At 36.5% G+C, this 26,188-nt stretch overlaps 1 protein-coding gene and 1 long non-coding RNA gene across 3 annotated transcripts in view; both read left to right on the forward strand.

The window, feature by feature from the left end:
* The first annotated feature begins 8,628 nt into the window (after nucleotides 1-8,628).
* On the forward strand, nucleotides 8,629-14,135 carry LOC308633935. Of its 2 annotated transcripts, XR_014018914.1 has the most exons (4): nucleotides 8,629-8,768; nucleotides 11,899-12,071; nucleotides 12,866-13,041; nucleotides 13,620-14,135. It is a non-coding gene; the product is annotated as an uncharacterized lncRNA (long non-coding RNA). The 2 variants fall into 2 exon arrangements; XR_014018915.1 differs by lacking the exon at nucleotides 12,866-13,041.
* Nucleotides 14,136-24,693: 10,558 nt separating this feature from the next.
* The window catches only part of MYPN (myopalladin), a 95,537-nt gene continuing 94,042 nt past the window's right edge, over nucleotides 24,694-26,188 (forward strand). The window contains exons 1-2 of the mRNA XM_081267309.1: nucleotides 24,694-24,729; nucleotides 25,261-25,352. Coding sequence (XP_081123435.1) covers nucleotides 24,709-24,729; nucleotides 25,261-25,352 — 113 coding nt within the window. The 5' untranslated portion in view covers nucleotides 24,694-24,708. The remainder of the gene's footprint in view (nucleotides 24,730-25,260; nucleotides 25,353-26,188) is intronic.

Consider the following 26,188-nt stretch of genomic DNA (forward strand, 5'->3'; position numbering starts at 1 on the left):
AAGAAGGATCAAGCACTATGAAGAGATGAGAAAACCCTGTAGGTAAGGGGAACAAATGAAGCCCTTGAGGCAGAAAAGAACTTGACATTTTCTAGGAACTGAGAAAATTAGTGGAGGTCAAGCACAGGTATACTAAATATGCTTGGAAATAGGATGGATCAAGTAGGCATGCCCAAGAGTTCTATTCCAAGCGGGATAGTTAGTGTATATGCTAAGAGAACAGATAACTTCTGATGCTGAACAGGACAGGATTGCTGAATTAGAGGAGTGAAAATGGAAGAAGTTATTTAGAAGGCTTTTGCAAAAATCCAAATGGGAGATAATAATGGTGGAGACTAAGATGGTAATAATGGAAATGAAGATGGTAGATTCAGAACACATTTTTGGGATAGGATCAACAAGGTTGTAATATGGTAACTTTTTGACTTGTGCAATTGATGAATAGTAGTGATATTTACAGATAAGTTTTGACTAGGAAAAATCAAGTGTTTTGTTTTTTGTTGTTATTTTCTGGTACTGGGGATTGAACCTAGGGACCTTCTACCACCGAACCACACACACACACCCCATGCCTTTTATTTTTAATTTTGAGACAGGGTCTTGCTAAATTGTCCTACTGGTCTCAAACTTAACAATACTCCTGCTTCAGCCTGTGGAATTACCAGAATTACATATGCTACTGTGTCCAGCCAAATGTTCTGTTTTGTCTTTAAGTTTAAAAAAATCAACAGTGTGTTTCTGTGTTAATTTGCTATGGCAGCCATAACAAAATACCACAGAGGGGAAACTTAAATAAAGTGATTTATTTCCTCATGGTTCTGGAGGCCAGAAGTCCAAGATCAAGATGTTAGTCGGTTTGATTTTTTTCTAAAGGTCTCTACCCTAGGCTTGTAAATGGCCACCTCCTCACTGTGTGTTCAAGAGGTCTTCCTTTGGTCTGTGTGTTCTCTGTGTCCTAACCCTGTCTTTTTCCTTATAAAGTCATCAGTCATATTGGATTATGGCCTATTCTTGTGACCTCATTTTGCCTTAATTGCTTCTTTAAATGATCTATCTCCAACTATAGTCACTTTCCAAGGTACTAGGGGATAGGATTTTAGCATATGAGTTCTATGGGGGATATAATTCTGCCCATAGCAGTTTCTTTTTTCATCTTTCTTCTGAATTTTATCAATAAAAAATCTTTTTAGGGGCTGGGGTTGTAGTTCAGTAGCAGAGTTCTTGCCTAGCATGTGTGAGGCACTGGGTTCAATCCTCAAAAGCACCACATAAAAATAAATAAAATAAAAGTGTTCTGTCCATCTACAACAAAAAAATAAAAAATGTTTTTACTGTTACACTAGATGGGTATGGGCCAGTCCCAGGAATAAATGAAACAGGAGAAATAACTCTCCTGCCACATAAATGAGAAAGCAGAATGGAATATATGGGCCTTTATTTTAATATATGCAAGCAAAAGAATTGTATTGATTATATTATATGCTATGAAATATGTCACTTAATGTAAACATAAAGAATAATAATTCTGAGCATTAACTGTAGGAATCCTTCTCAACTTTCACTCTCACAATCATCCCAACCTCCTTTGTCACTCCAAATTTATTTTCTGGCTTCAGTTTCCTTCTCAGTGTCTCAGTATAAAACAATAGTATCTTTCAATTTTGAATATTAGAAATATGTTTAAATGCTCTCTTTTTATTACTCTGTGATTATTTGTGTTTGTTTTCCATCCTCTAATTACAGGAATTGAAATGACATTAAAACAGACATAAACTTGAAAAATCACATGTAATGTGGACCTTGACCAGTATGTGGGGATGTATTCATGCATTTGAAATCGTAATGCGATTGCTCTAGTTACTACTCTTTCTCATCAGAAAATGTTCTCAAACTACTTTGTTTTTGATGGCAGTAAAGAATAAAACTGCATGAAAAAACTATGCTTTCAAATTAACTATCTCACAGTAATCATAAGATGAGGATTCTATGAGTTCTAATTAATACTGAGCATTACTAAAGTAATAGAATATTAAGTGTGGGATCCATACTTATATGAATCCATTTATTTATTTGGGTATTTGATATTGAATCCAGGGGCAGTTTACCACTGAGTTACAGCCCCTGCCTTTTTTATTTTGAGACAGGGGCTCATTAAATTGCTGAGGTTGGCCTCAAACTGGCAATCCTCCTGCCTCAACCAATTGAGACACTAGGACAACAAGCATGCACCACTGAGCCTACTGTGAATCTTTTAAATGAATGTGTTTTCTTTTAAAAAAATTAAGATGGCAATAATAAGGAGGAATCTCAAATTTTAGAGCTAATCAGTCACACTTTCATAAAAGTCATGAGACCTTTCAAAAAAGATATTTGAAGTTGGAGACTGGTGGAAGTATAGCTCAGTGATTATGTGTATGTGCCCTGGGATCAAACCCCAGAACCAAAAAGATAGTTGAAGTGGGAAAGTTCTTTAGCTGTCAGATATATACAGTCTGGGAAGAATGTTTATGTATATTTTCATTTTTTATTCTTCCTTTTTTTCCAAGTGCTGAGGATCAAACCCAAAGCCTCTTGAATGCTAGGCAAGCATTCCACCACAAAGCTAAATTACCAGCTCCCTTTAATTATTTTTATTTTTATTTATTAATTTTTTTTAGTTTTCGGTGGACATAACATCTTTATTTTTATGTGGTGCTGAGGATCGAACCCAGCACCCTGCGCATGCCAGGCGAGAGCGCTATCGCTTGAGCCACATCCCCAGCCCCCAGCTCCCTTTATTTTTAATGTATATTTTTTAAATGGCATGCCTCCCTGCCATCAAATAGGATCAGGAATGAAATTAATTGTAACTACAAGTCTTTGTAAAATTAACAATATTGCTTTTTTTCCCTTTCTCCAGTGTTGGGGATGGAACCCAGGCACTCCTGCATGCCAGGCAAGTGCTTTACCACTGAGCCACATCCCCAGCCCCAGTATTGCTTTTTTTTTTTTTAACAGAAATTAGCCAGAGCATGTATACCTTCATCTATTGAATCCTTTATTAATAACTTTCAAAATAATGTTATAAAGGAAACAGCCTTGCTAAGCATCTTATTTGATCATCACTTTTTATAAATAGAATTGACACATTCAAATTCTTAGTTAAGCATTGAAAATTTTATGAAAGCAAAACAAAGGACCATAAAAGCAAAGAAACAGAAAAACTTTTTAGTCCCATCCCCCAGAATTTTTCTTGTTAACTATACATTCTATGTTTATAGAGCCAACTGTTAGTTGCCTTTAGCATACAGATATTTTTATGCATATTAAATGCAATTTTTAAAAAAATGTTTATTGTTACTTATGCTTTTTTTGGAAAAATATGTTTACTGTTACTTGTGCTTTTTTTGTCCTAATAGCTGGTATCCAGAAATAAATAAAGCACTGACATTTTTATGGACAGTTTTTATTAGAGTTTTTAAAATGTGTTCTTATAATCTTGCTGTAAGATCTGATAGCCTGAAGGAACAATTGAGCAGTAGTCACTAGAAGGACAGAATGTTCCTAGAAGATAAATTATAGTTGCCACCTCCATGTTGACTAAATACAGTTTAACCATATTAAAAATGACAGAAATGTTTGCCCAAGAGAAACACTACATAATCCAAGATGTTTTAAAATATGTATGTGTGTGTGTGTGTGTGTGTGTATATATATATATAAAGCCAAACAAGAAACAGTACTCTTTGTAAACATGGAATCTTAAGAAGTAAATTGAAGTATCGTGTACAGTTTCCTTTTAACAAACAACACACAACTTCATCTGTTCATCCTTTAAAAGAAAGTATTACCCAGCAAGCTAAATTCTAAACAGTAGCTTTCAAATTGCTCCCATTCACAAGTCTGACAGGTGTTCACAATAAAATAAAAGTCCTATGGTTGGGCTGGGGTTGTGCTCACTGGTAGAGAGAGCCCTTAACTACCTAGCATGTGTTAAGGCATTGTGTTCGATTCTCAGCGCCACATATAAAATACAGGTCCATCAATGTCTAAAAACTATATATTTTTTAAAATCTTGTGGAATTGTACCTGTTAGAATTATTCTTAGTTTGAAGCATTTTTTAAAAGTATTGCAAGTCAGATAATTTAATTATATACTGAAATTAATCTATAGTAAGTGTGAAACATCCTATCATCCTTTTCTCACTCAGTTACCAATAGACTGGGTAAAATGGTTTCTCTTATTTGATATAAAATTCTTCTGTTTTAAATTTAAATTTGCTTAGTTCAGGGAATTCCCATTTTCAAACATTAAAATAGCTTTTATTTAAAGATATTAATGCTTATTGTTAACAACTTAATAAAGTATAAAGAAGAAAATAACAATAAGAATACTACCCAAGAGTGCATACTGCTAACATAACATTGAACATCATTCTGGTATTTTTTCAAGTATATTGTATAGTATATACCAAGTTTACTCCAAAGTGTATTGAACACATATAGAGGTCAAAATAATTTTACTCAGTGAATCTTGGGGTTTTATAACTCATTTTTACTCAGGATCTCTTCCCAACTACTCTTTCCAAATGTCTTGTTATCTTGATAGTCATCATCTGTACTTTGAAATCCTAGAATGCTTTCTCTAGGTTTTTCAATTCCTCTGTCTCCATAGGATAACAAAATGTTCAGGGGGGTATAAAGGAAAATCTCAAAATATTGCATAGAGCTTCCATGTTGTCTACTGCACTTGCATATTTAGATCCTTTAAATTAATAAACAACTTTTTGTTTATATCAATAATATATGAAGACAATGTATGCTTTTGCTTTTGGATTTTAATTATTTCAACCCTCATCTCTCCTGCCATGGTCTCAGTTCAGGTTGTCATTAATTCAACCCTGAATTTCTGCCCCAGCCCATGAACTACCTATAATCTTGACTCTTGGGTTCACCTCCCAGTCACTGAGGTGATCTTTCTTAAATGCTGATTTGATCATAGTTCTTTAAAATCTTTATCATCAGCATTCAAAGTCCTTCATAATCAAGTCTTTATCCTCCTCTACAACCTTATCCCTGACCACATTTCCCAAATCACAAATTATCCGTGTTTTATGAATTATCAAGTACACTCTTTCTCATCTCCCTACATTTTTAAAAAATATCTTTGGGAGAAGTTACTGGGGATTGAACCCAGAAGTGCTCTACCAATGAGCTACAGCCCCAGCAACCACATCCCTTTAAGTTGCTAAGGCTGGCCTTGAATTTAAAATCTTCCTGCCTCAGCCTCCCAAGTTGCTGGGATTGTAGGTATACAACCCCAATACTCACCCCATGTTCATATTGCCTCTTCAACCTAATAAGATTCTAATTTTTCAATACTCACTTAAGCAGTCCTTCCTTTATGAAGACTTGCCCTATCTGTGCCAATTATGAAACACCCTCCTCTTTGGTGCCATCCTCTGCTATAGAGCTTGCCACATTGCAGCATAATCAATTGCCTATATTCTCCATCACTGGATTGCTAGCTGAAGGTAAGGAACTTAGATCTTTTTAGATATGTATCCCTAAGAATAAATGAATACAAGTTGTTTCATATTTGTCAGAAGCTCTAGCTGGAAATTTTTTTTATTTTTTAATACCTTTGTTTTATTTATTTATTTTTATGTTGTGCTGAGGATCAAAGCCAGGGCCTCACACGTGCTAGGTGAGCACTCTACCACTGAGCCACAACTCCAGCACCCCATTTTTTATTTTTAATTACTAAAATATGAGAAATAAATTATTAGCAAACTTTATTTAGTTTGTAAAAATCTTTCAAAAATATTTCTAGAGCCAGGGACAGTGGTGCTTGCTTGTAATCCTGGTGGCTCCAGAGGCTGAGATAGGAGGATCATGAGTTCAAAGCCAGCCTCAGCAAAGGCAAGGCACTAAGCAACTCAGTGAGACCCTGTCTCTAAATAAAATACAAAATAGGGCTGGGATGTAGCTCAGTGGTGGAGTACCCCTGAGTTTAATTCCTGGTACCAAAAAAAAAAATATATATATATATATATATATATATATATATATATATATTTTTTTTTTTTTTTTTTTTTCCCTAGGGAAAAAGATAATTAAGAAGACCTTAGGGAAGACTGTGAACATGCTGGGCACAGTGGCACACATCTGTAATCCCAGCAAATTGGGAGGCTGAGGCAGGAGGATTGCAAATTCAAGACCAACCTAGGCAGTTTAACAAGATCCTCAGCAAACTAGCAAGACCTTGTCCCAAAATAAAAAGGGCTGGAATTAAGCTCAATGATAGAGCTCCTCTGGTTTCAATTCTTAGTGTTGCACGAACACACAAAAAATTGACACATATTTACTAAACATCCATTAATTTTTTGTGAATTGAACAATTGTTTCTTGTTTATATTGTAGTCTTTCTAAGGGAAGGATCTATAGCATATGTATTTTTGTTTATCACCTCCAGTGTCTAGCAGGATAACATTTTCAAAGAACACCTCAAGTCTATTTTGACTGATTAACTGAATAAGTGAATCTGTTCATTTTCACAGCACTAAATTTCAACAGGAATTTATAATACCTGTTTCTCTGAATCACACTCTATGTATTGAAATATCTGTGACCTCTCTGAGGAAAGAGGCTCTACTCATGATTTTAATATTTCAAGATCGTTTTCTTTCTTCTTTTTCTTTTATTTCTTCTTCTAGTACTAGGTATTGAACCCAGGGGTGCTTTACCACCTGACTATATCCCCAACCTATTTATTTTTTATTGTAAGATAGGCTTTTGCTAAATTGCTGAGGCTGGCCTCAAACTTTCAGTCCTTCTGACTCAGTCTCCCAAGCTGGGATTACAGGCATGCACTACCAAGTCTAACTATATGCCAAAGCTTTTTAATTTTATTTTTAGTTGTAGATGGACACAGTATCTTTATTTTATTTGTTTGTTTATTTTGGGTACCAGGGATTGAACTCAGGGCACTCAACCACTGAGCCACATCCCCAGCCCTATTTTGTATTTTATTTAGGATCTCACTGACTTTCTTAGCACCTTGCTTTTGCTGAGGCTAGCTATGAACTTGAGATCCTCCTATCTCAGCCTCCCTAGCTGCTGGGATTACAGGTGTGTACCACTGCTCCCAGTTTATTTCTTTATTTTATGTGGTACTGAGGATAAAACCCAATGTCTCACATATGCTAGGCAAGTGCTTTATCATTGAGCTACAACCTGAGCCCCTATTTCGAGATTTTAATAGAGGACACAGAACATAGTAGAAATTGTTAAATCTGTTATCAAGATTTCATCAGTGAGAGGCTAGGGTTGTAGCTCAGCAGTAGAGCACTTGCCTAGCATGTGTGGGGCACTGGGTTCGATCTTTGGCACCACATTAAAAAAAATCAATAAGTCAAAATAAAGGTATTGTGTCCATCTATAACTAAAACATTTTTTAAAAAAGATTTCATCAGTGAAATACATGTCTACCTTGCTCATCATTGCATCTCTGTGACCTAGGACAACATATTAACCGTAATAGGAATCCAGTAAATTTGTTAGATAAACATGATCTGGAACTCTAGCTTTCAGCAGGTACAAATAAAATGTAATGTGAAGCAGGACACGGTGGTGCATGCCCATAATCCCAGTGGTTTGGAAGGCTGAGGCAGGAGGATCACAAGTACAAAGTCAGTCTCAGCAATTTAGCAAGGCCCTAAGCAACTTAGTGAGAACCTGTCTCAAAATAAAAAATAAAAAAGGGCTGAGGATGTAGCTCAGTGGTTAAGCGCCCCTGAGTTCAATCCCTAGTACCAAAAAAAAAAAAAAAAAAAAAAAATCGAATGTAAAAATTTTCCCTTGATCTCTTGGATTTGAAGGTAAATTCAGATCAGACTGAGTATAATTCTGAAAGGGTTTTTTGTTTGTTTTTGTTTTATTTTGTCTGTTGTTGTTTTGTTTTTGTTTGGAGCTGGGGATGGGATCCAGGCTCTTGCACAGGCTAAGCAGGCACTCTACCACTGAGTCACATTCCCAGGCCCTGAAAGATTTTCTTTTTTAATTTTTAAGTATGAAATAATTCTATACAGTCAGACATGAGTGGCATAGGCCTGTAATCCTAGCTACTTGGAAGGCTGAGGCAGGATGATTGCAAGTTTCAGGCCAGCCTCAACAATTTATCGAAACTCTCAAAATAAAATGTGGCACACCTGTAATCCCAGAGGCTCGGGAGGCTGAGACGGGGGATCAGGAGTTCAAAGCCAGCCTCAGCAATGGCGAGATGCTAAGCAACTCAGTGAGGCCCTGTCTCTAAATAAAATACAAAATAGGTCTGGAGATGTGGCTTAGTAGTTGAGTGCCCCTGTGTTCGATTCCCAGTACCAAAAAATAAAAAAAAAATAAAATAAAATTTAAAAAGTTGCTGGGGATGTAGCTCAGTGCAAGAGCACTTGCCTAGCATGTGCAAGTTCCTGGGTTTAATGGGAAGGACTAGGGGAGAAATAAAGAGATAGCTCAGCCCCACAGAGGTGGGGAGGAAAGGAGAAGAGAGAGAAGTTGGAAACAAACAAGTGAGGCTCATAGGAGAAAATAGCTCCTCCAAGAGGAGCCACATGCTTTGATACCCATGGCAGCAGCATGAGGAAGCAGCCTAAAATTAGAAGGATGGGCAAGCCCAGGAAGGGACAGCCACGGCAGCCTTCCCATTGCCCTCAACAAATGAGGTGAGGGGCCGGGAGTCCCTGTGGAAACTTCCTTAGCCTTTGGAGCTCCACTGCTGCTTGTGCCAGGTAAGGCGCACTCTCAGAGCTCAACTTGAGAGGCAAAGCAAGAGATTTCTTAAAGGAATGTCCAGAGAATTCAAAGATTGAATATTGCCCGGTAAAGAGATGCCTCCAGGAATCTGACAGTTAAGAGAGCAAAAAAGAATTATATGCATCCTTACCCATGGTATTCATTCAAACAACTCATTAAATTGGAGTTCTTTGGGGTGTGTAAGTACCGCTTCAAGTGTTGGAATAAATAGGGGTGATGTCAGAAAATACGTAAAAATCACATGGGAAAGAGGAATAAGGGGCACCAGCAAATGATTAGAGGGAAAGGATGAGATACTGCAGAGCCAGAAAGGAAGATTAGAGATAAAACAAATAGGACTCAATGGGCAACAGTGGGTTTTTTTCATGGATGAAGTACAAAGCAGTTGAATTAATTGGGAACAGATGATAAACTCCTGTGAAGCATTAGAATTTTCTGATATTATTTGATAAAGTTATAATGGTTGATTTTATATGAACCATCCCATCAGGGTATTCTTCCATCATTCTCTATTGGTTTTTTTTTTTTGTTGTTGTTTTTCTGCTGCTGGTGATTGAACCCAGGACATGCTTGTTCATGCTAGGCAAGTGATCTACCTCTGAGCTATAGCCACAGTCCCTCTCCATTACTTCTATAAGTTTCTGTCTCCTGAGCTGGAATTCATTTTTTATTGCCTTTTTTTGTTGTTGTTGTTACTGGGGATTGAACCCAGGGGTGCTTTACCACTGAACAACATCCCCAGATCTTTTTATTTAATTTTGCTTAATTTTAGAGTTACTGGCTTCAAACTTACTATTCTCCTGCCTCAACTTTCCAAATCACTGGGGACTACATGGGTGCATAACCATGCCCAGTTTACCTTTTGGTTTTTGAAGTTAAAACTTGTTAGTGTTAAAACACTTTTTGGATATCAAGAGGGTTTCTCAGGAGGAAAGAGGGTATCGGGGAGTAAAGTTGATCAAATTGTTTTTATGTAAATGTGAACATTGCCACAATGAAACCCACCATTCTTTATATTTGAGATGTACCAATTTAAAAAGAAAAAAAAAAGGGCCAGGCATGGTGGTGCCTACCTATAATCCCAGCAGCTCTGGAGGCTGAGACAGTAGGAACTCAAGTTGAAAGTCAGCCTCAGCAATTTAGCCAGGCTCAGCAATTTAGTGAGACCCTGTCTCAAAATAACAAAAAGGGCTAGGGATGTGACTCAGTGGTTAAGTGCCCTTGAGTTCAATTCCTTGTACCCTCCCTCCCCCAAAATGGGTTTCTTGATACTCACTGGGTTAATCTGAAGGGATTATTGGGGGAAGCCTCCTGTAAAGCTACTTGAGGGTACTGAGCCATGGGGGACTTAGGTCTCCCCTTGGGAATGATCCCAGCTTTCCCATGTGTATCAGACTGCCCAGGGCATAAGATCTCTGACCCACTCTACTAATGAGACAGCTCTAGGAGCTCCGGAGTAACCCACTGGGAACTGGACAGCCCACCCTCTACCTTATTTGGCAAAGAACATTCCATCGAAAAGCTTTGATGTTCCCACCATATAAATAAAGCAAGTGCAGGACTCAGCTCGCTTTCTTTCCAGAGTGGAAGCTCCATCCCTAAGATTGATCAGCCGTCCTACCCCTGCTTTAACAAATTACTTCCCATGTACTGTGATTTTCCCTTCATTAACTTTTATTCCTCAGCTAGCCTATCTCACATAGAGGAACCCCAATTCCATCGCCTTCCTGGGATGCAGGTGAGAGATTATGAAATTGAATGGCAGAAATGTAGAATTAAAAATAATAACTTTATTGAGATATAATTCACCTTCCATACAACTCACCTATTTAGAATATACACCCTGGTGGATTTTAGAATAATATCAGAGTTGTGCAAAAAAATTGCCACAATCAATTTTAGAACATTTCATCACCCACTACTCTCTCCAAATCTCTGTCCAATAGCTGTCACTCTTTTCCTGCCGTATCTTCCCACCCACAGCCCTGGGCAACCACTAATTTACTTTCTGCTTCTGTAGATTTGCCTATCCTAGGCATTTCATACAAATGGAATTATACAGTAGTCTTTTGTGGTTCTTTTTCTTTTTAAAGTAACAAGTGGGGCTGAGGATGTGGCTCAGCAGTAGAACACTCACCTAGCATGTGTGAGGCCCTGGGTTCGATTCTCAGCACCACATAAAAATAAATAAATAAAATAAAGGTATTGTGTCCAACTACAACTAAAAATAAATATTTTAAAAATTAAAAAAATAAAATAACAAATGTTGGCAAGAGAAAAGAGAAACCTCTTCTATTGTAGTATCACCTGTTGATTCATCCTAAAGGGGAACCATCATTGCCTCCATTTCTTCATTTTTTGTGAACACTTAACAACCATTACTCTAACATTATTTAGTTTTAGTGGCAAGTCAATGTTATATGTGATTAAATGATTAATAAGTTATTTGCAATAATGATGACTTTTATTTGATGATAATCTTTGATAACAACTTGATGGAATGAAATATATGCATTTATAAAGAATGTATACGGTATACATTCTGACATTTTAGTAAATAATAAATGAAGTAAGATATAGTGTATCTAGACAGTAGACAGGTATTAGACTCTTAGTAAATGGCCATATTTCTGTCTTTCCTAAGCATTATTCATATTATAAAACTTATAGAGCAGATTTAAAGAAAATCTTAACCTAGTAGAATCCTTTGATTGCTCAATAAGTAAGCGCTTATAAAAACAGGAAGGGGAGATACAGTCATGGATATGCACATTATATAACTGTGATATTATTTCATAAAGGCCATAGAAAATAGTTTCGTATGCTAGACCAGGTGGCACATAATTATAATTTCAAGTTTGAATTGATAACAATTACGGTCTTAAATAACTTATTTATTTTCTCTGGTCCTCAATTTATCTACATCTCCAGATTAGAAATAGTAACACTGAGACAGGCATGGTGGCATATGCCTTATATATCCCAATGACTCAGGAGACTGAATTGAGGCAGGAGGATTGCAAATTCAAAACCAGCCTCAGCAATTTAGCAAGGTTCTTTTTTTTTTTAAGAGAGTGAGAGAGGATTTTAATATTTATTTTTTAGATATCAGCGGACACAACATCTTTGTTTTGTATGTGGTGCTGAGGATCGAACCCCGGGCTGCACGCATGCCAGGCGAGCGCACTACCGCTTGAGCCACATTCCCAGCCTGCAATTTAGCAAGGTTCTAAGCAACTCAGTGAGACCCTATCATCTCAAAGTAAAAAGTAAAAAGGGTAAGTAAAAAGCACCCTGGATTTAATCCCCAGTACCAAGAGAGAAAAAGAGAGAGAGGAGAGGAGAGGAATAGAATAACACCAGATCATAGGTCAAATGCCATACCCATTGTTTATACTGTGGAAATATTTTATGGCAAGTTCTCCAAGAAACACCTGCCTTGTGTTTATTTCATGCTAAATGTTATACATTGAATTATAAGATTACTTCTTAGAGAAGTCCATTTGGTTACCTGTCATAAGAATTTATAGCTTGTAATTACTTGATGAAATTACCCAGTTCCACTTGCTGGTTTTCAGCTTTCCAAACTTAGAAATGTAAGTGTTTTTTTTCCTCCAAACATTCTTAAAAAGTGATCCAGTTATTTTAAGCACTTACATTAACCAAATTCCCAAGAGAATATTGCTTCAGCCAGAATTCTAATTTTAAATGGCTTTCACGTAAACCATAACTAATTTGCTGAGCTAAATTGCTGAGGCTGGCTTTGAATTTGTGATCATACTACCTCAGCCTCCTAGCCACTGGGATTATAGGTTTGCACACATGTGCTGTTTTCTTAAAGTACCTAAATTTGCATGTATTATTCATTGTATTTTGATTTTCTACTTTAATTTTCAGAGTGTAGGAGGGCTCTATGATGCTTCTCTGTGTTTTCTACGATATCCAATTCAATTATATATCTCATTGTATTTTGTATATCACATTTAGATTTTAAATGTTATATATTATCTCAATTTTGTACTCATTGTTGTTTCCTAATGTTAACAAAACAAAGATTTCCCTCATTTTGCAGTCCCTGAAAAGATGAGGTAACTAAAGTATATAGAATGATTTGCCCAAGATTGCACAGCTAGTGAGAAGACAGCTGGGGCTGAAACCTGCTTTTTCCCTTTGATCGGTGATTTCTAACTTGTGAGGAAGAACCCTGGAGAACCATGAAGTAATTATAATGGATCCAAAAATCCATGTGTACGTTAAGGATTATCTGAAAACATAATAAATAATATTGTTTGATAGTGTTGCAATCAATGAAATACAAATATGTTTGAAGTAATAAGTATTAAATTTATGGTTTCTTTTTGTCATTAGGTATTTTCCAAATTGGTGGATTTTTAAAAAATAACAATTATCATCACTTGAGAGAGCCACATATTTTTTTAATGTTGGAAAAGGAGTCCTCATCCTTGAAAAGATTAAGAACCAGTGCTTTTGGCCTTGCTGAGGTTCATTGTATTTTTCTCAAGTATTAGAGAAATTAGAAATTGACAAAACCATGTTCTAAAAATGTAGCTAGAAGTAATTTTCCCCCCTTGGGATCAAACTGAGGGCCTGGCACAATGTTCTATCACTGAGCTATATTCCCAGCCCCTGGCTAACAGTGTTTTATCACAAAATTTTCCTCGTGATATGTAAATTATGCTTCTCTGAAATAATCTTACTAGGTCTTACATTTAAACACATTCAAAGAAAACAGAAACTGGGTATTTGTAACTGAAAGATGGAAGATGTGAAAGTCAGTGCATATGAATAATTCTTTCTCATCATAGTTTGCAGAAGCATCCCAGCACTGGCAAGATGAGAGAGCCAATCCTAAACCACACACCCAAAGTGCCCCTTACACCCATTTGAAGTTCCTGCCATTTCACAACTTAACAAACTCAGAGCACCCAGGACTAGTCTTTTGTGGACCCTGAAGACAGTGCCTTACCAACACTTTAGAGACAGAACAGAAGTGAATAATTGAAGAAATTAAATAAAATATTATTTAATGTTTATTGAGAATAGGTTATATGGAGTTAAGAGTAGTCAAATTCATTGGGACAGAAAGAGGAATGATGAAAGCCAGGGTTAGGGGGATGAGAGGTTTGGGGAATTTCTGTTCTATGGGTATAGAGTTTCAGTTTTGCAAGATGAAAACAGTTCTGGAGATGATTGGTAGCATAATAGTATGAACATACTTAATGCCAACCCATACACTGAAGAATGGTTAAAATGGTAAATTTTATCTTACCACAAGTCAAAATGGAAAAAATGTGTTATCAGAAAATAAAATTTAAAAGAGATTGTGTGTGTGTGTGTGTGTGTGTGTGTGTGTGTGTGTGTGTGAGAGAGAGAGAGAGAGAGACTTGGGATCATAGGGCCTCACACATGCTACACAAGCTTACCACCACTATGCATCCCGATATCCTAAAATAGATTTTTGATCAGTATCTTTGCTTGCAAAATTGAATCAAAATGGAGTTATGATGCTAAGACATCTCATCTTTTGGTATAAATTGGATGGATAAGTGATAATGTATACAAATCAATTGAGCTGGGCCAGTGACTCAGGAGGCTGAGGCAGGAGGATCACAAGTTCAAGACCAGCCTGAGCAACCTGGCAAGACCCTCACTCAAAATAAAAAATAAAAAGAGCTGGGACTACAGTTCAGTGGTAAAGTGTCCCTAGGTCCAATCTCTAGCAACAATAACAACAACAAAAATCAACTAATAATTCCTAAATCATATCATTCTAGGTATGTGGGCACATATCACATTTACCACAACTTAAAAGATAAACTATGGTCTACGCAATAATACCTCTGGTGTTTTTGTTTTTGTTATCGTATTTCTGGTGTTTCTGGGGATGGAGTTCAGGGACACTCTCCTCCTGAACTCCATCTCCAGCACTTTTTATTTTGAAACATGGTCTCACTAAGTTGTTGAGTATCTTGCTAAATTGCTGAAGCTGGCCTTAATTCGAAATCCTCCCACCTCAGGCTCCTGAGACCCTAGGATTACAGGTGTGAGCCACTAAGCCCAGTTATGCAAATAAAAACTCCTAAAATTTTTTCTGGTATTGTATGTCCATGTAACTCTAATTGTTATTTTCATATGTCAGTTTCCTCATAGGTAAAACATGAGTATTAAAGCACATCTGTTGACAGGATTCTGATGAGAAATAGCTAATAAAAACAAACCAATAAAACATTTTTTCAAACACAATGTTAATACTTCATCATGTAAATAATGTGTCATCATTGTTCTTTGTATTTAACATCTGCCCCAGTTCACCATCATTATCATTAGGAGTGTTTACTTATTAGGTCTAAATTTGCCTTGTCTTATTCCACATGGGATGTTAGTATGCATTCAACATTAATCTATTAGACAGTTCAGGATCACAGAAAGACTAAGATATTTCCCATTTTCCTAGATTTCTCTCCTCTAAATCACTTAACCTTAACAATAGCTTTGTTGGTCTGTGTTAAATACCATACTTATGTTGACATCATTTTTTTTAGATTAGATGAGAAATAAGATAGATATTCACCAATACCCTCAATTATTATTTTCTTGTCATAAAGCACATACTGTAGAGTAGATATACTGTTCTGATATTTGTCACCACTCTACTTATTTGGCTGAAGAAGTCTTGTTTGATACCTGGGTTGTCAGATCAAATTATAATTTAAATCCTTTAGCTATGTTTAGCCCATTGGCAGTGAGTGAGTTGAGAATTTAGAATTCAGAAGCAGATGGTTCAGGAGCATGGTAACAAGAAGCATTTTACCTATATGTCATTGGGTTGAATCTGAACTTGGTAGATCACTCTCAGTGTTCTATACAAGATGTAAGTGATCTATTTCACATCTCTAATGGACAGCACCCCATGTTACAAAAACTCATCACTCTTGGCACTAATTGACATTCTTGTTGTCAGTCTCAGGAAAGAAGCCAAGGACAGAATCAGTCGGGAAACCTGAACTGCTGTTGGGACTGAGTCATCAGTCTAGGAGGCCCATTCAGCCTTTGGCCTTTCCTTAAGTTTACAGCTCAGCGCAACTGTGTACAAATGGTGTTTATTTAAAAAAAACATTTTTATAAGAATAATGATGGAAATAATGATGGTTAGCATTTATTGACTACTTGCCAGAAGCCGGACATTGTTCTGAGCACATTAACTCACTTAATTCTTACAGCATTCCTAAGAGATAGCTACTAGTCTTATTTATTTTTTTATGGGGTGTTGGGGGTCTCGCTACTTTGCTCTGGCTAGTAGAGAACTTCTGAGCTCAAGTGACTCCCCTGTCTCAGCTTCCCCAGTGCTGGGACTGCAGGCTCATAATTCTGGCTCCTCTTTTTTAGAGATGAGCAAGTGTAGACATAGAGTTTCAATAACTTGCTTAAAGTTTCTCAGATAATAAGTGGCAGAGTTGGAGTGGGGCACAATGGCACACACCTGTAATCCCAGCGATTTGGGAGGCAGAGGAAGGAGGAGTGCAAATTCAAAGCCAGTCTCAGCAACTTAGCAAGGCCCTAAGCAACTCAGAGCAACCCTGTCTCAAAATTTAAAAATAAGAAAGAAGGGTTGGAAATGTGGCTCAGTGGTTAAGCACCCTGAGTTTAATCCCTGGTTAAAAAAAAAAAAGTGTTAGAGTTGGAATCCAATTCCAAGTACAGTTATTATCTGCCTAATTATAGCATTTTTAAATTTCTTATTTTAACATCTTCCTATATAGCTCGTTGTTGTTATTTGTTTCCAAAATGATGTAAATTACTTAAATTTGATTTATGAGCATTATTCTGAATGTTAGGACCTTCAAGGTCTTGATTTTACTATGACTTATAGCTCATCTGCTTCTTTTTGTTATTTTGAGTTAGACATTACCAGGGTTTGGAAACATCCTCTGCTCTTTGCTTTCTAAATTAATAGAGAAGAGAGAATAAAATAAAATAAAACCATTCAACCCTCTATCCCAACACAAACATAGTGAACAATCAGCAAATAGGCAGCCCAGTCATATCTGTTAATATAGTAATAAGATTCTTTCTACCTACCATTCATGGAAAATTAAGAAGCAAGTAATGCTGGGTATGGTGGCACACACCTATAATCCCAGCCACTCAAGAGGCTCAGGCAAAAGGATCTCAAGTTCAAGGCCAGCACTCTTCTAGTGCTTAACTTTTCCTACATACAAAATAATCATTGAAAAGATCAAACTCAAGGACCTAATGTTGCTTTGTTATTGTTGTTGTGTTTTATTAAGATGCAGCCTTTCTATGTTGCCTACCTAGGCCGGCCTCGAGCTCCTGAACTTTGCTGGAACCATAGGCATTAGCTACTATGCTCAGCTTGTTGTTGCTTTTATTGGACTATAATAATCAACACATGATTGTAAATAACTTTTTTTTATTGGTTGTTCACAACATTACAAAGCTCTTGACATATCATATTTCATACATTAGATTGAAGTGGGTTATGAACCCCCAATTTTACCCCAAATGCAGATTGCAGAATCACGTCGGTTACACATCCACTATTTTACATAATGCCCTATTAGCAATTGTTGTATTCTGCTACCTTTCCTATCCCCTACTATCCCCCCTCGTAAATAACTTTTTAAACATTTTTTTAGTTGTCAATGGTCCTTTATTCATTTTTATTTATTTATTTATTTATACATGCTGCTGAGAATTGAACTAGTGCCTCACACATGCTAGGCAAGCGCTCTACCACTGAGCTGCAACTCCAGCCCCATAAATAACTTTTAAAATGACATGCTAACCAGATGTCTACTGAAAATATATTAACCATATGGTCTCTCATGCCTGAGTTTACTATGCATAATAATTTGCAGATAGAGATACATGGCAAGGATTACCTGTTATTTATTGTTACTTTGGTTCTTTTATTTCTTTGACCAGTCGGGGTAGTAAATCATCTGAATTTCCAAGGACTTGGAAGCACTTTGAAGAAAGTTACCAAATCAACATAATTCCAATATAACAAGATGTCTCTCTTTCCTGTTACTCTACCTCTTCTGAGGGGCCCGCCCACACACACAAAAAAATTGATTCTAAATTGAATACTAATGAGCATGGATGCATCTGAAAGGTGGCGTGGTGTAGGAGAGAACAGCTTGGACTTCAGTCTCACATGGGCCTTGGCTGTGAATCACAGCTCTGAGTGGCTTTGTGCAAATTTCTTCTCTGATCTTTAGTTTCCTCCTCCATAAAAAGAGGATAATGACACAGTATACCTTGGACAATCTCAAGGTGGACTTCCTGAGACTTTTTCAGATCACCAAGTTCACAAAAACCACAGTAGCATACAATCTTTTCAGTTTTATACTCCATAAAATGGAGATAATGAAGATAATGATCTATACTTCTTGGGTTGTTGAATTAAGTTAAATTACATATTAAATACAAACAACAAGGCTTGGTTTTGATGTGGAAACTGGGCTGGGATCAGCTACAGCTAAGTAATTCATTGTGTTTATCTGCTTTATAGGAAGTAAGTACAATTTGAAATCAGTCAAATGGTTGAAATAATTTTTTGTTTTGTTTTAGTACTAGAGGTTGAACCCAGGGGTGCTTAAACCCTGAGTAACATCCTCACCCCTTGTTGTATTTTTTATTTTGAGACAGGTTCTCGCTAAATTGCTTAGGACCTCAATAAGTTGCTGAGGCTGGTCTCAAACTTGTGATCCTCGTACTTCAGCCTCCCAAGTCACTGGGATTACAGGCATGCACCACAGTGCCTGGTTACAAATGGTTGAAATCTTAATTGAAATATAGAATATTATGTGTGTGATAAGTATATTCTTTATTTCTAGGCAAACAGAAAGCTCAGTGCTGGCTTGATCTGGGATCCCATAATCCAGTACATGCAAATGAACAGAGCCCTGTCCATCACCTGTGGAATTAGGGTCATGAAGTATAAAATTCAAGAGAAACAGCAATAGAAGCAAAATATGAGTATGATCTTTTGGGGGTGGAGAGAAAGTGCATGAGATAAAACAAAGGTTGTGGAAAGGTGGTCAGGAAAAATAGTAGAAAGCTAGTTCATGAGGATGCAAAGATGTGAAAGTACTCTTATAGGACCCCTTTAGAAGAACTCTTCAGCAATGTGTGCATGATAACCAGCACCAACTGGGAATGGAACTCAGTGGTAGTAGGATGCTTGCCTAGCATGCCTAGGCCCAGTACCACAGGGGGAAAAAAAGTAAAAAGCACCAAGCCTTTTCTGAAACAAGGATCCACCTTTCCAATTATCTCAGGAATTGTAAATATCCATTGAGCCAAAAGTATACACAGTTAGTTCTTCACTAGTGTGCAGTGAATATCCAATCTTTTTAGGCTCTGTCCTCATTTGACTTAATACTTTTTTTTTTTTTTTAATACCAGGGATGGAACCCAGAGGCTCTTAACCACTGAACCACATCCCTGGCCCTTTTTTATTTTTTATACAGAGACAGTGTCTGACTAAATTGCTGAAACTGGCTTTGAACTGGAGATCCTCCTACATCAGCCTCTAGAGCCACTGGGATTATAGGCATGTGCCACCATGCCTAGCAAGTTTCCACACACACACACACACACACACACACACACACACCCAGTACCTGGGATTGAATCCAGGGCTTGTACATGCTGAGCAAACTCATTATCATGGAGCTACATCCTGAACCCTTCTTACTTTATTTTTGAGATAACCTCTCACTAAATTTCCCAAACTAGCCTCAAGTTTGCAATCATCGTGTCTCAGCCTCCTGAATAGTAGGATTACACAGGCTTGTGTCATCTCAACCAGCTTGATGATTATGATGATGATGATTATTATTATTTGTATGTGTGTGTGTGTGTGTGTGTGTTTTGCTGGGGATCAAAACCAGGGCTTTGCACATGCTAGGCAAGCACTCTACCACTGAGCTACATCTCCAGCCCCTTGATTTAATTCTTGATAGTATTTCTGATGGTAATTCTTGATAGTATCATAACATTAATGATAATTCAATCAATGTTAATTTTGGTTTGCTCTCTTCTGGCACACAATTAAAAGTTAAGTAAATATGCATTGAATTGAAAGAATAATTTAGGACTACTCAACAATTTATACATAATTTTTATGGTATGCCACAGACAAGTATTTATAACATGCCTACTTTATGACATGCCTTGAGATTAGAATTGTCTATCTAAAATTTTTTTTACAGCTCTGATTCTCAAAGAGTTTATCTAGTTTGGTAGAAAAACAAATATACAGCTGGGTAAAGTGGTGCATGCCTGTAATCCCAGCAACTCAGGAGGCTGAGGCAGGAGGATCTCAAGTTCAAAGCCAGCCTCAGCAATTTATCGAGGTATTAAGCAACTCAGCGAGATCCCATCTCAAAATAAAGCATAAAATGGACTGGGATGGGCCTCAGTAATGAAGCACCTCTGGGTTCAATCTCTGGTACCAAAAAAAAAAAAAACCTAACAAAAAAACACCCCATAAATATACAAATGAAAAGTTAGTTTAATTCAACAATATAAGAAATATTTCAACTACTTGTTGTTGACACAATAAGTGAAAGAAATAATGAACAAAGGCATAGGGAAAAGAGAAGACAAGGAAATAGGTGGTGGAACTTTTGGATTGGAGATGAGGATTTGAGTAGAAGAGCAGCCAGTAAGACCAGAAAGATTGTTTCTATTTTATAGGTTTGGGATGATTGCATTGTGGATTATACCAAGGTATTTCTTATTCTTTTTTAAAATTAAAAAAATTTTAAAAATTAATTGACACATAATAATTACATATATTTGTTGGATATAGTGTGATATTTCAATGTGTCTTTTGTTATTTTTTTTTGGAGGGGAGGGTACTGGGGATTAGACTCAACCAGGGTCTCGCTGAGTTGCCTAGCGCCTCACTTTTGCTGAGTTGTTAATCTTGATTAAAATTTGTACAATATTTTCAGCCCATTAGACTATTTACAAACAGATTTATTTCAATCTCACTTTACACTTGATGAATTTCTGTGTTTAAATTTTCTGTAACAGCTGGGCATGGTGGCACACACCTTTAATCCCAGTGATTTGGGAGACTGAGACAAGAGGATCAGAAGTTTGAAGCCAGCCTTGGCAATTTAATGAGATCCTCAGCAACTTAGGGGAGACTTGGCTCAAAATTAAAAATAAAAAGAGCTGGGAATGTGACTCAGTGGTTAAGTGTCCCTGAGTTCAGTTCCGAATACCAAATAAATAAATAAATATTTTCTGTAATGTTGCCTGCTTATTTATCCCTTTTAGTGACACTATCACTCACACTTTGAATTAAAGCTTACTGCCTAGGCTAGAAGATGAAAGAAAAAGAGCTCTAAGACATTAACACACATAGTAATTACCTTGGACTAGGAGACTTTGTTTAGACTAGACTTTAAATAACTCATTCCCAAATTGGAATGAAGAACAATTTGAAGATGAATAGAATGGATGAAAAAAGCAAAACAAAAAGATTTTGCACATCTCCTACATTAAGTTATGCTGCCTTTGTTCAATAGGAAGTTTGCTAAATCAAGAAAATACCAACAAGTAAAAAAAAAAAAAAAAAAAGAAAAGAAAAAGAAAAGAAAGAAATGTGAGCATGGATAGGGATCTAAACTACAAATTCCTTTCGAATTTTCCACAACTTACCTTCTCCAAGATTTTACTTTGTACACTTCCCTCTTTGGCAACAAGTTCATTCCGTTTGGTATTTGCAAATTTTGTGACACATTGTATGTAATAAGATGATGACTTCTCAAAAATGTGTGTTAGCTCTTTCTGTTTCAGTCAACTAATTTTATTGAGTCTTCCTTGTGAAAATGACTCTAGGCTTGGTCATATGCTATTCTTCTGGTCTCTTCTTGTTTTTGTCAAATAGACACCAACTCCAGAAAACCAAAGTAATAATGTCAGCCCTATTTTGGTTTTAGTTAGCGACAGAGTCTCATTGAGTTGCTTAGTGCCTCGCTTTTGCTGAGACTGGCTTTGAACTCGTGATCCTCCTGCCTTAGCCTCCCAAGCCGCTAGGATTACAGGTGTGTGCCACCATGCCCGGTGTTATTTCTGATTTTTTTACTGAACTGAATGATTAATTAGTTTTTATGAGAAGGTAGTGGGGATCAATGAAAAGAAAATAAATTACAAGATCTAAGTCTTCTAAACTAGAAGACCTAAGTTTGAATCCACCCAGCTTTGCAGCCCATTGGTTGGTGCCTTTGGGAAAGCTACACTTCGTTAAACCTAATTTCTTCCCAATATCATACAGATAACAGTACTTTGCAGGATTGCAGGAATTAAATAAGAATAACTCAGGCTACTCCCCACCCCAGAGTATACCTGCAAGAAAAATTAGTTCCCTTTTCCTTTCCCTCACATTATTAGCGTTGGTGTGATTATTTGATCATGAGTAAGAATGCCTGAATTTTGTTTTCAGCTTTCTGAGATGTCTGTGCAGCCCAAAAATAGAATCTGAGTGAAATCACCTAGAGAGAGCCTGGCACACTGGCATATTCTATGCTAACTAACATTATGAAAGTAGAATTCAAACTCATTTTCCTAACCCTAACTTTCAAAAACATTACTGCCCTGTGTTGATTTGCTCAGAAATAACATTTAAGGCATTTAAATCTAGTTTCAAATGAATGAAGCTCTTAAATTGTTTCAGCACAATGACTGTAATACACAGAAACAAACAAACAAACAAAAAAGTCTTCAAAAGCATTCTTACTGCCTTCCGGTGTCCTACCTTTGAGTATTAATGCCTGATGCTTGTCTGTATAGCAAGTCACACTCCCAGGTAAAATATCACAGAAAAAGTATATTTGCCTTTTTTGTCTCTCCTAAATTTTCTCTTATTTTTGTTGTTTTGTCATACCAAAGAATTCCAGGATTGATTTTGATCAGAGAAATTAAAAACTGAAAAGTCCTAAAGTGTTCCTTTGGAAATACTTACTCAAGAGGGAGTATGTTTTATACCCACTTTTATCCTTAATTTTTTTTATAAATGCATTTAAATATTTGCAGCACAACATTAGACTCAGGGCTAAATTCTGACTTGGGCACCTACTTGCTGTGTGACTTTGGGAAAGGTTTTTTTTGTTTTTTGTTTTTTGTTTTTTTTTTTGTAGTACTGGGGAGATTGAACCCAGGGCCTTGCGCATATGAGGCAAGGATTCTACCAACTGAACTATAACCCCAGCCCACTTTGGGAAAGTTTTTAACCTCTTACCAGCCCTGAGTTCTTATATGTAAAATGAGAATTTTAACAGTACCCACTTCATAGATTGTTGTCCTTTTTTTTTTTTTTCCATTGCACAGACTGGTGAGGGAATACATTAAATAAAGCACAATGTACATAAAGAGCTTAGCACAGTACCTAGCCCACAGCTAGGAATGTTAACTTATTTCTACCAAGATATTATATTAATATAATCATTATATTCATGTGTGGAAAGTAGAAAGTAGGAATCAACTGTATACCTTCAAGATTATAACAATACATATATAGTAATTCCAACTATGCAGGAGGATTACAAATTCGAAGCCATTTTGGCAACTTAGCCATCACAAAACAAAAAATTAAAAGAGCTGAGGATGTGGCTCAATGGGAAAACCCCACCCCCACCCCTTCCCACTCCCAGGCTCAATTTCCAGTACCAAAAAAAAAGAGAGAGAGAGAGAGAGAGACAGACAGACAGACAGACAGACAGACAAACTATACATAAGGAGATGACTTTCTTGTCCTAAACTCTCTCCCTCTTCAGTGTACTTTCTTTCCTAATAAACTTTGGTATACTTTTATTAAAAAAAAAAAGACTGTATACACAATACTAATTGTTTGGGCTTTTTTTTAGTAACTTTGTGTTAGAGGATGCTCTTTTGTTTTTTATTTACTTTTTTTTTTTTTGATGCTGGGATTGAACTCCATATCTTGTGCATGCTAAGCAAACATTCTACCCTGAGCTCCACCCCCAACCAGTATGCTCTTTGCTCTTTTCTTTCTTTCTTTTTTTTTTTTTTCTTTTTTCTTTGTGTGTGTGTGTGGGGGGGGCGTGTACTGGGGATTTAACCCAGAGGCACTTAACCACTGAGCCACATCCCAGCACTTTTTATTTTTTATTTTGAGACAGAGTCTTACTAAGTTACTTAGAGCCTCACTAAGTTGCTGAGGTTGATCTCAAAGGCATGTGCCACCGTACCTGGCCCCGGAATGCTCTTTTAAAAAATTCTGGGAACTGATTTTATTCTTGGAAATAATACTTCTTAAAAAGTACAAATTTTGATATGTACACAATTAAAGGAAGCCTTATTGTGTTCTAAATCCACATCAATACTTCCATTACTCTAAAGGATGGCCAAATATGAAGTATTATAAAGATTGCTGTTTTCCCATATTTATTTTACGAAATGCATTAACCATAACCTCAGTTTTGTACCAATAAAGACAATTACATGACCTATGTGGATATCTTGTGCATTCTTTACACTTTCTTTCTTTCTTTTTTTTCTTGCACTTCATTCTTTATAATGTCTTGACTATCATCTTCAACTGGTCAAAGAGCTCAAGAAAGCCTGTTTCCTTAGTCATCTTCATTATCTTAGTTATTATCCACCCCCACTATCCCTCCAGGCAAAGAACATCATACAGACTGAGTTATTAAAGTTGATCTGAAAGAGCAATCTGTTCTAAACTACTGTCCCTGGATCTGCAACGGAACCCTGTAAATACTCTTCATTGCTCTGGCGTGGCAGTATCACATTTCCTTCATGCTACTTTTGTGGCTGACACAAGTTAGGCAGTGAGATTTGGACTTTAGATGATCCTGGTTGATTGATGTAGGAATGGTGCCTCTCCCGAGACAGGTAACTATAAATTTGCTTTTCAATATCAGTATCATACTTTTAAACAGGTGTTCTGTTAAGTTTTTTTTTAATGTTTTTAGTTTTAAAATGAAATATGTTTTGAACTTAAAAAATTATTTTTAATGTTTTTAGTTTTCCCAGGCAAACATTTTCAAAACCGTTTAGATGAAAAAGAAATTTCTTAAGGATTTTATTGTATGTCTCAGTGATATCACAGGGTTTGTATAAGGCTCTATAATCTACCACTTAACTATTATTTTGGATGGTCAAGTACTTGCTTCTGGTGTGAAAATGTTTCTCATTACAAAAGGTTAGAAAATATATACATGTCTTTGGTCTTCGAAAATAGGACACAGAAATTTGGTTTTGTTTTTTTATCTGACACTGGAGGGCTATACCTCAACATAAATCTATGAATGGTGAGCAAAACTTATTGAAGCTTTGGTATATGTGAGCAATTTCTCTTAAATAATTAAAGCCTATGGCAAAATGAAAAAAATAGCAAATACAAATTTTGTACGAATCTACCAGCAAGGAAATTCTCTCATGCTTCTTCTCCAAGTGAAGACTTCCTCTGCCATAGATTTTCCAGATTCCTCAGCATTCCTGTGGATCATCCCAATGTGAGTAAATTGTTTCTGTAGCTGAGTGACTGAATTAAGAAAACAGCTGAGGGCAAGCACAGGATCATGTTTAAACCACAATAAACACATGTGTTGGATGGACCACTCAGCTTTATGGGGAAAGCTTAAGACATATAACCTTGTGTTTGCTTGTCACTAATGGAGTTTGTTTTTAACTATGTTGGATATTAAAAAGTTTTAAAGATTATTCTTTGTACCAGTAAATTCTGGTAAACTCTGAACTAGTAGGCTTGTGATATCATGTTTATATAATTATTACTGATCATAAGCAAGGTAGGGACTAGGTTATGTAGAAACAGAAGCTAGTTTTAAAAAAACAAAAATCTAGAATATGAGTTTAATGAATTGTAAGCAAGGTGCTCACAGTTACTAAATAATACTCGAAATATTTGTATCTAGCATTTTTTAGAAAACAAAAAATTTTGTATGCTGACTATATTTGAAAATAGTACCAAAAAAAAAAAAAAAAGAATGAAAGAGAAATCAGAATTTCCATGGCTTATTTCTTCTGTAATTCTTCTTTTACCTTCCCCTTGGTTTTGCTGGGGAATTGAACCCAGTGCCTCGCACTCGCTAGGCAAGCACTCTACTACAGAGTTACATTCCCCAGCCCTTCTTTCTTTTAAGTAAAAAGAATTTGTTGGAATACATACATAAACAGAAAATGCAGAAATAAAATTAAGTATTCATTTTGGGCGGGGGGGGGGCACCAGGGATTGAACCCAGGGGTGCTTTAACACTAAGCAACATTCCCAACCTTTTTTATTTTTTATTTTGAGACAAGGTCTTGCTAAGTTGCTTAGGGCCTCACTAAG

Source organism: Spermophilus citellus (genome assembly GCF_964194105.1).
Source record: "Spermophilus citellus genome assembly, chromosome: 15".
Lineage (NCBI taxonomy): Eukaryota > Metazoa > Chordata > Mammalia > Rodentia > Sciuridae > Spermophilus > Spermophilus citellus.